The sequence below is a fragment of the Euphorbia lathyris genome, chromosome 9 (assembly GCF_963576675.1).
Source record: "Euphorbia lathyris chromosome 9, ddEupLath1.1, whole genome shotgun sequence".
Classification (NCBI taxonomy): Eukaryota; Viridiplantae; Streptophyta; class Magnoliopsida; order Malpighiales; family Euphorbiaceae; genus Euphorbia; species Euphorbia lathyris.
The window spans coordinates 19689190-19700067 of record NC_088918.1 but is presented as its reverse complement, the minus strand read 5'-3'; the positions used below and the strand labels follow the sequence as shown (position 1 = coordinate 19700067).

The window sequence follows — 10878 nt, the reverse complement described above, 5'->3', positions numbered from 1 at the left end:
AAGATTATGACCAAAGCCATTGCAAATAGACTGAAACGAATATTGAACAGTATCATCTCCCCATGCCAGAGTGCCTTCATCCCCAAATGATCAATTACAGACAATATCATGGTGGCATATAAGGTGGGTCACGCATTGAAACTGGGTAGAGGAGGTCGACAAGGGTATGCGGCACTAAAAGTAGATATGTCTAAAGCCTACAACAGAGTGGAATGGCCTTTCCTAAAAGCAATCTTGGTACGGATAAACTTCCCTCCTCTGTTTATTGATCTGATAATGAGTTGTGTATCTTCCATAGAATATCAAATAGTAAACATGAATGCGGAATTCCCCGGCTTTAAACCAACAAGAGGGCTCCGCCAGGGAGACCCGTTGTCACCGTATCTCTTTATTATATGCACTGAAGGTTTAACTGCACTGATAAAGCAAGCGGAGAATGGGAATTTTATCCACGGTTGTAGAATTAGCAGGGGGGCTCCACCAGTCACTCACTTATTATTTGCGGATGATAGTTATTTCTTCTTCAAAGCTTCGGAGGTCGAGTTCGAGAGAATTAAGGGAATTTTTTTCTGTATATGAGCGGGCTTCAGGACAAAAAATAAACTTTGCAAAGTCAAAAATCTCCTTCAGCTCTAAAGTTTCCCTTGACAGACAGATAGAACTCTCAACCTTGATGCAAGTTCAGTTGACGAATAGTCGAGATACCTACCTAGGTCTTCCTGTAGTAGTCAGTCGGAGCAGAACAGCCACATTTTGGTATATTGTTGAAGGACTACAGAAAAGGGTTCGAGGTTGGAACAGAAAGAAACTCTCCCAAGGAGGAAAGGAAGTGCTTATTAAAGCGGTTGCCCAGTCGGTACCATCTTACATCTTACAGGTTTTTCTCCTTCCCAAAAATATCTGTACAAAAATGGAAACTCTATTAAATGCATATTGGTGGGGGAGAGGGATTAAATGGAAAGCTTGGAAGCAGTTGTGTCTAAGACGTGAATGGGGCGGGTTGAATTTTAGGCAATTCCATGAGTTTAATGTGGCTTTCCTGGGCAAACTAACCTGGAAATTTATGACAAATCCCCAAGCGCTCGTCTACCGATTGTTCAAAGCCCGATACTTCCCCAATTCGGACTTCCGCGAGGCTAGGACGGGGTCCAATCCGAGTGCTATCTGGTCAAGTATCATTCAAACGCAACATCTTATTAGAAACGAAGTCTATCAGCGGATTGGGAATGGTAAACATACAAAAATCTGGAAGGATAAATGGTTGGATTCAGCAACAGGGATCCCAGAATCGGTACAAGGGGATTTCGATCAGGAGGATACGGTGGATCGGCTTATTCAAGACGGTAATTGGAGGCATGAGTTGCTTGCGGATTCTTTCTCAGAGGAGGATCGTAGTAGGATTCTACGAATCCCATTATCTTCCTACGACAGAGAGGATCAGTTGTGTTGGCGGAGGGAAAAGAAGGGTATTTACAGTGTAAAATCGGCATACTACGCCTTAATGGAGGATTCTCAGAACCCACCTGAGGCGGTGCGTAACGCACCATAGAGTATGCTATGGCGTTTATCTTGCCCCCCGAAGGTAAAAAACTTCCTATGGCGTTCGGCTTGGAATTTAATCCCAACTAAGTCAACTCTAGCTTCTTGTCGAGTCGATATTGATATGCAGTGTCCGTTGTGTTGGCTGTATATTTAGGATCAAACTCATTTATTTCTTAGATGCCCAGTAACGATCCGTGCATGGCAGAATACAGAATTCTCTCACCTGAGGGGCGGGGGAGCATTGGAGTTTGCGGATTGGTGGCCTGATCTGGTTCGTAATAATTCTAGCGAAATTGCAGGTCGGTGCGCAACGTTTCTCTGGTATATCTGGTACAGCAGAAACCAGAAAATCTGGAATAATCGCAATTTGCAGGTGAATGGTTTAGCGGGTCGTGCTGATGATGTGTTTTCTGCCCGGAGTTCAGCACAACGGCTTCGTCAGTCGGGGGAAGCAGTTGTTACCGTGGAGTTACAAGCAACATGGTGTCCGCCTACTTCCGGGCTTAAACTAAATTTTGATGCATCAGTCCAGGAGGTAACGCACCGGGTGGGAATTGGGGCTGTTATCAGAGATGGCCAAGGGCGTATGGTGGCAACTAGATACCGTTTGGTCCAAGGCCATTTCTCGCCTGCGTTGGCTGAAGCTATCTCATGCAGAGAAGCTCTCAGCTGGATAAAAGAACGAGGAGATAGCATGGTTTGTGTTGAGGGGGACGCGCAGATAGTTATTAACGCTCTTAGACAGGACCCAGAAGAGGATTTTTCTAACTTTGGGCTGGTTATCTCGGATTGTCGTACCATTGCGGAATCAATTTCTCAATGCGAATTCCGTTTCATTAGACGGAGCGGTAATCGGGTAGCAGACGAGGCAGCTAAGTTAGGTTTATCTTCCAATGTACTGACTATTACAGATGTTATTCCCCCATCTTTTGTAGGTCTATTGACCATTGATTGATTCATTTATTCAATTTATTCTTTCATTAAAAAAAAAACTTTTCTGCATTCTAATTGGCTCAAAAATACATGTTAAAATATTAAATGGCTTTCTGATTTTTCCTTTTAATTTACCTCATGTTTCCTCTAAGGTTCACCTTAAGAAATTGGTTTCCCCTAAGGTTCACTCTGAAAAAATCTATTTAGACGTAAGTTAGGCCAAATAATATATAAGTGCCAAAAAATTAAATTATGGTGCAAACACCCGGATTCGTATCACGCCAAAGATTTGATTATCACACTCCACGAGCGTTGCACCTTTTGTATTTCACGTGTTTCTTCAATTGCAGTTCATGTCAGCAATTTGGGGTTATATTTTACAATTGGACAAGTTTGAAGGGTTATTTTTATAATTGGACAAGTTTAAGAGATAAGTTGTTAAAATTGAAAGTTCGGGGGACAGTTATAACATTTGGACAAGTTCAAGGATTATTTGTGTATTAGGCCAAAAAAAACAAAACAAAACCCCTTGAATTTTTGTAACGTCGTTATACTAACGACGTTTCGCATATATAGCTGGAGAATTTGCACCTGCGTATTCGGAAATTCCGATCATCACTCTAATGATATATCTCTCCAAAACTCATTTTTATTGAACTGAGTAACTTTGGAGCAGCCAAGTTTAGTCCCTATTGCGATTCTACAATGGATTCTGCAAGTTCTGGTAAAGTTCGCAATCAATAACCTCTTCTGCATTTTAATTTATACGTTTGTTTTCCTAAGTATATTCAGCTCTTGCCCATTAATCACACTAGTTATTAGCTAATTATCAATATCAATTATAGGATTACTAGTTGTAAAGTGCGGAATTGTATGTAAATTTTGCAGAACTCACGGATGCTTATGGATTTTGTCCAGCTGATGGAGATCATCCTCACCCCGCTGCTAATATATACATTGGGGATTGTTCTTCCTGCGCTCCGTCCCGGTGAGTATTGTATTATTTTTGCTTTAATCACAGTAATTGGTCCTGTTTGTTTGAATCATGTTTGGATTAGGCTCCATGCGATTGGATTCTATTCTGTTCTTGGTCTATCAGGAACCCGACTCGAGATTGTGATTTCAGGCTAAGTTGGAATCGTAGAGATAAGGTTGTTTTAGGGCTTGAGATGAGCTGATTTGTGATTTTTTAATTTGAGTATATTGTTGGAGATTTTTTATTGGCTATGATATCTTATGTTGTTTGGTTAATGAGAATTAGGGAGTATATGGAGGAATTGTATGATGAATCCAACTTTCACTTTAGTCCTTACAAGATGCTTTCTCTTCATTTGGAGAGGTCAGTGAAGGTACACCGGAGAGTGCTCAACCAATGTTTCCAGATAACAGCCGGCCTATTCCAGTTCGGCCGCCCGGTTGTAGTTGCTGTCAAGTTCTCAGAGAAATTGTCCACTCTGATGGTTTGTGCACAATCTGTTTATTTTTATTACTGTACCTTTTTCTTTTTCACTACTTATGTTTATGTTTTGGTGCGACTAACAGTGGCAGGCAACTGCGCTAAGAAGCTAGAAATTCATGGAAGATGGAGGGGAATCATATCCCATGCCATTCTTGAAATGAAGGATCGTGTCAATATGGTTTCTTCAGCTTCTCGGTTTTATATGATTGAGTGAGTTTTATTTATCAAAATGTCATTGTCTTTCTTTTCTGATCTTAAATTCTGATAAAGGTTCGATTAGGGAGAACTTCTACCATACTTTAACACACCCCACTGATAGAAAAAGGAGACACATAACACTTTATGACGATGATTGGTGTCGAGAAATACATGAATTTAGCAAAAGATGAATTGCTATTATTTGTTTGCTACTTTAACTAGCACTTTTTCTTTATCAACTGTGACATGTATTAGCATGAACAATACCATAAGTTATGTATTGACTCTGGTGACTTATAAATGAACTAAAAGTGTCAAGTTGGGGATTAAAATGATATTGAAAGTTTATTTCGAGGCAACTTGATCAGGAGCCAAATGAAGCACTTATCATAAATTCTGAACAAGTAAATTGATTATTACTTTTTCATTACAGTTTTAGCAAGAAAAGCATAGACAATGTAAAGGAATATTTGCAACAGTATGTTGATGATCAGAAAAGAGCTGGATTAGTTTTGGTGCAAGATCCTCTCTCAATCTTCTACAAAACTTTATGTGTTGGAATGCAGCGCGAGGAAGCGGAAAATGTCAGCAACGAGGAGCTGAATTTTTCAGGTGATGATTTTGTCATTCATGTTGTATTAACAAGGATAAATAATTTAGGTTGCTAATCTCTAAATTTGAAATTGAAATTGAAATTGAAATGATTAGAAGTAACAGAGGAGAAATGATTATGTGTAACTGTATTCTATTGCTCCCTTGTTTGCAGATATTAAGCCTGTTTCTTAACCTACAAACCCCCTTTGCGTATTAGTGCGTCTTGTGTCTCGCGCCTTTAATAACTATGATTGTCAAAATTTAAACTTATGTCCCTAAATTTTTAATGTTATTTTTATTATTTAGATTCATGTTTAGTTTGTTTTGTGCTTTATAGGGATTGAGGACCTGGATAAAAGACAATGCTAAGTTGGATCTGTTTGATTAAGAAGTATATTTGCCCATACAAGGCTAGGCTTAATGAATCTGTTTGTTTTAGTACAATACAATGTAATATACAGTGGGCATTACATTTACAGAACCATGTTAGGATTACATTTTTATATATTTAACAGAATTGTGAGTTACCTTTAAAGTCATGGATCTTACTAACATAACATGATTCTGTTTTGCATTTTGTTTTAATTTTATCTTGATTCTTGAATTATGTGTGTTAATCTATACTGTTGAGATGTACGTCTAGGGTGTGTTTGTCATTACTTTCATAGATGCAGGCTTTTCAGTTAAAAACGGCATTTGGTCAATGCAAATACAACTTGTGAGAAGGAAAGAAATATTATATTTTTGAGAAATGTAGAAAAATGAACCTTGTGGTTTAGTTGGTTTATAAAGACAATTCCCATGACTTGAAAGTTTTAAAACACGGGTTTTGTACTTTGTGAAATTTGCGGTTAAAGAATTTGTGAGACAACTTTTCGCTCAAAACAATAACTGTGATTTAGTTAATTAGTAAAATCAGATCTTGTAGTTTGGGTAATTTGCAATTTTAGTTTTTTTAATTGCTCAAAATCACTCCCTTTTAGGATAAATAGTGAGGAGAGTAATTTTTTTTTATAAATGACAGAATTTGTAAACTGTACAAAACATGTAATTAGGGGGCATTTGGTTCACAATAGGTAAGGGAAAAGGAATCAAGAAAGGGAAACTAAAGAAAGGAAAAGAATGAGCATTCATACCCCTATGTGTTTGGATATGTTTAGGAAAGGGAATGCAATTCCACCATATTCTCTTTGTGGATGTTTGGTTCAAATAGGGAATTAAAACTATTTTTTATTTATTTCATATATAATCAATAAACAATTCAACTCTTTTACTATAGTTTCTATAAAACGTGAAATAACTTCATATATAATCCCAAACAATCCAAAACGTCCTTCACTTGCTACCCTTATTGATAATAATATAAAGTTCATAAAAGTTAAAATTAATCAAAGAAAATGCATAAATATTATATTTAAAAAGAAAATAATTATTTTAAAATAATTAAAAATAAATATTAAAACTGAATAATATGATAAAACAAAAAAATTTGGTCAAAATTATTTTTCAGGATAAAAAGGTAAAAATAAATAATTATAAGGATCAAAAGTGAAATTACTAGTGATAAAAAAATATAAGGATTAAACAAAAATAAAAAAAAGTAAAATTTAGTCAAAAAATATTTTTTGAGTAAAAGAATTAAAAATATATAACAAAAATGAAATTAATCCAAAGATAAAGAAATGTAAAAAAAAAAAAATATAGAGACCAAAATAAAAATAAAAAATAAAATAAGGAGTAAAGTAAAATTTTATAAGGAGGGTATGTTAGAAAGAAAGGGGAAAGGGAATAGAAAACCTTAGGGGAAAGTGGGGAATGAGTTAGAGGAGTTAGGGGTAAACCCAAAACTAAAAGAGGGTAAAGGGAATCATTTAATTAGCAAAACAAATACCAACAAAGGGAATGAAGCCTCCCATTTCCCTTACCCTTTCCTGAAACCCCCAAACCAAACGTTCCCTTACTGTTTATAGACTTCTAAACCATAACGACTATTTTTGTAAATTTATTAAATCAGAAGATTTATTTTGTACTTTTTTCCTAAACTATTTTCAAACAGAAATAACCCTACACGTATATATTTTTTTTTTTATTCATTGACTTATATATTAATGTGTGGAGCTTAACTAGAAACGAGAATAAAGTTAATTCCTATGATTAAGTATTTAGGTTCTGTAATAGTTATACCAAGAGTATCTCGAACAATTATTTTCCTTAAAAAAACAAAAGAGTATCTCAAACAACCCTTTAATTTGGCTCTTTCGACGAAAAATTAAAAATCAACTCTAACAACTTCTCAGATCATTAAAAATCTTTTTATTATCTCTATTAATAGAGAACATCTATCCAACTCTTAGACTCTTTCTTTTTGACTGAAATTAAACTAACTGAACTGAATGCTACTGAATTCAGCTGAAGTGAATGCTATGGAACTTAACTTAACTGGTTTGCACCAAATAATTATAATTATAATAAATTATATAAATATAAATATATATATATAATAAATATATTATATATAAATAATTATATATAATTCCCGTTGGGCTAGGTCCGTATTTCAATAAAAAAATTATAATTATAATAAATAATGATGAATTATATATAAATAATATATAGGTAATAATAAATTATATATAAATAATACTAAATTATATATAAATAGTTATAATTATAATAAATATAATGATAAATTACTGAACTGAAATTAAATTAACTTTTTTTTATAGTTAAATTAACTTAACTGAACTGAATGTTATCGAACTGAACTAAACTTACTTATACTGAAATGAATTAAAAAAGATCGGTAGCTTAACCATATCGTCTCTTAAATGTGTTGTCAAATTAACTATGAAACCGTGTTTAGAATATTTAGATATAATATTAGATATACATAAAGTTTTTCGGCTTAATACATCTAGAGCCTAGTAAACTTGACTGAAAAAACTGAATGACTCTCTGATTGGCATGATTAACTTTCTAAGACCACTGGACAGAGCAAGAAAGAACTTTGAATAATAGATGTATAACACTTTAATCAAGTTCAAAGGAACAATAGAATAAATCATTATAAACAAAGAGACCATAACGATACACTTAAATTTAAACAAATTCAAGAAACCATCGTATCACTTTAAACAACGAGGCTATATTGATACACTGTAAATTTAAAGGACAATCAAATTTTATTTTTGGACAAAGTTCAGGATACCCGATGTGTTAAACCATCTTTTAGGAGTTAACGGGTGCGGGGCGGACCCGGATGAGTTGAATTACTTGGATGGACACCTACATTGGTACTTGCTTCGCCTTGAAAATTAGTACTCGAGTTACCTGCATGCCCAGATGAAAATTTCAATAATGAAAGAACATAATTGAAATTAAATATAATTAAATTTGATGATTCAATTCATAAATCATAATTCATACTAAAATTAGTGTTTTGAGGAATATGAATATCCTCTAACTTTCTTGCTTCTGCACTATTAATCTGAGGCTATAGATAATATTCCTGCTGCAGGAATAACCAAGAAAAGGCAAATGATTATGAGGGAAGAAACCTTGGTTACCATTGTTAATGACCTTATTTATGTGAAACAAAGGTGTTCCAAGTTTTATGGATCTCATAAAAAAAGGTAGACATATATATATATATATATATATATATATATATATATATATAAAATTAAAGCTTAATACATCATTTGTCTCTGAATTTGTCTAAAAAGCTTGATTGACCCTCCAAACTTTCAAAGTGTTCCAATAGCTGTGTCAATTTGCATAAAAGGTTCAATTAGCCTCCTAAACTTGCATAAAATGTAATCAATTGATCACTCTGTTGCAGAAAATGTAAACCAATGTCTGAGTATGCGGTTCTTTTTTTTTTGGTACTGTCTGAGTATGCGGTTCTAATATTAGAAAAAATAAATTTTATAATTGAGCAAGTAAGAACTTCCATTTTAATCTATTGTGTGAATTATGTAATAACATTCTAAGATCTATATAATATGCACTTAACTTTTTTTTTTTTTTTTATTTGCAACAGAGTGATTAATTGATTACCTTTAATGCAAGTTCAATGGGCTAACTAAACCTTTTATACAAGTTGAATGAGCTATTGGAATACTCTGAAAGTTCAGAGCTAGTCAAGTTTTTGTTTTTTTTTTGAACAAGTTCAGACGTAGAAATGATGTATTAAACCAAAAATTAGCATTAGTATAGATTTGTAATTAAAGTTGCATTTAATTTAGGATACCAAAATCAAATAGCGTGGTTTGAATTATGGATGAAGAAGGAGCAGTAAATGTGTTTACTTGTCTCCTCAATTTAATGAAAATTGAAAAACCACAAAGACTTTACTCAGGTTGTCAAATCATACATCCCTTAATTTTCAAAATTTAATAACATCCATCATACCAAACAAGAATTATTATTCAACATATTTCATAAGTTCAATGGTTGGTGATATTGCACAAATTATCATAATATATTCCTACCCGAGTCTGATATCGTGATTCGTTGTATCACAAGTGTATCTGTTATAATCATTTCTGGTTGAAATCATGATTTCACTATTTACTAACTGCCACATTGACTTCTACTTTCCTTTAGGACACAAAACCCAAGGTAATCAAAAATACTAAAAGGTACTCAATTCATTCCATTTGATCACTAAGCTTTGCATTGCTTAGTATCCTTTCTCTAACTGATTTAAGCATTGTGACCATGTTTGACAACTAACTGTTAGCTATTAGCTGATTACCTTTTTGGTTAATTGATTTGACTAGATAATTATATAAACTTATTTGGTAAAACTTAATTAATTGCTAATAGTTGTTTGGGTAAATGACAAATAAGGACATGATAAAACATTTATTTAGAGTTCAAGAGCAATAATTAGGGGTATAAATGTCCACTAAAAGATATGGAGCAATAAGCTAATTGAAAAAACTCATAAAGTGAACTTTTTCAAAATTAGCTTTTTGGACCCAATAAACTCTTTCAAATCTTTCTTCACCAAACAATACTATTAGAGATTTGACTAGTCAAAATCTTAAAAGTGGCTCAAATCTCTAATTTAGCCCTAAAAAGCTCTTACCAAACAGGTCTGTAACAGGATCGCCGATCCTCAGCCATCCTTGATCATTTTTCTGTCTTATTTCAGACAACTAAAGGGTCCCATCAAGCTCAGCTCAAATTACATCACATCAAATTGGTGCGGTGAGTGTGGATATGAAAAATTAACATCGTGACTCGGTTAAACAGATTCCTAATTTTGGCATCCTTGACATTCCCTCGTACCGAGCCTTGGTGGATACAAATGACAACCCACTAGAACCTTTTCAGGTTGCTCCAGAGTTTGATTAGGAATAAATAATTTGCTAATCTCCAAATTTGAAATTGAAGTTGAAATGATTAGAAGTAACAGACGAAGAAATGATTATATGCAACTGTATTGTATTGCTCCCTTGTTTGCAGATATTAAGCCTGTTTCTTAACCTACAAACCCCTTTTGCGTATTAGTGCGTCTTGCGCCTTTAAATAATGACTATGATTGTCATAATTTAAACTTATATCCCTATTTTCTTAATGTTATTTTTATTATTTAGATTCATGTTTAGTTTGTTTTGTGCTTTATAGGGATCAAGGACCCGGATAAAAGACAATGCTAAGTTGGATCTGTTTGATTAAGAAGTATATTTGCCCATACCAGGCTAGGCTTAATGAATCTGTTTGTTTTAGTACAATGTAATATACAGTGGGCATTACATTTACAGAACCTTGTTTGGGTTACATTTTTATATATTACGGAATTGTGAGTCACTTACTTGCATGAGGGTCTGTTCTTATAATAATGAACTGAACTGAACTGAATACTGCTGAATACTGAACTGAATTTAACTGAATACTACTGAATATTGAACTTAACTGAATGCTACCGAACTTAATCGAACTTAACAATAATGATGATATTAGACTTTAAAATAATTTTCATGATAATATTGGACATTAATGAACTTATAATAATAATAATGGTTCTAATAAATTTAATAATATCAATAATAAATAAATATATTATTAAAGATAAAACTAAATTGAATATCAAATAAAAGCCCGAGATGATAAAATCTTGGCTCGATAAAAGCCTATGAAAT

At 33.6% G+C, this 10878-nt stretch overlaps 1 protein-coding gene and 1 long non-coding RNA gene across 4 annotated transcripts; one reads left to right on the top strand and one right to left on the bottom strand.

The window, feature by feature from the left end:
• Nucleotides 1-3046: 3046 nt before the first annotated feature.
• On the top strand, nucleotides 3047-10489 carry LOC136206541 (uncharacterized). 3 transcript variants are annotated; one of them, XM_065997628.1, is made up of 6 exons: nucleotides 3047-3199; nucleotides 3364-3463; nucleotides 3820-3935; nucleotides 4018-4144; nucleotides 4566-4744; nucleotides 10364-10489. In XM_065997628.1, exons 1-6 carry the CDS (start codon nucleotides 3181-3183, stop codon nucleotides 10393-10395), a joined length of 573 nt encoding a protein of 190 aa, XP_065853700.1. In that variant the 5' UTR covers nucleotides 3047-3180; the 3' UTR covers nucleotides 10396-10489. The 3 variants fall into 3 exon arrangements, with proteins under 3 accessions (XP_065853700.1, XP_065853701.1, XP_065853699.1); XM_065997629.1 differs by lacking the exon at nucleotides 10364-10489 and adding an exon at nucleotides 5064-5330 and having other exon boundaries at nucleotides 3394-3463; XM_065997627.1 differs by lacking the exon at nucleotides 10364-10489 and adding an exon at nucleotides 5064-5330.
• On the bottom strand, nucleotides 7764-8334 carry LOC136205132 (uncharacterized). The gene is made up of 2 exons (XR_010675831.1): nucleotides 8153-8334; nucleotides 7764-8056 (listed from the first exon to the last, which is right to left on the bottom strand). It is a non-coding gene; the product is annotated as an uncharacterized lncRNA (long non-coding RNA).
• Nucleotides 10490-10878: the final 389 nt, after the last annotated feature.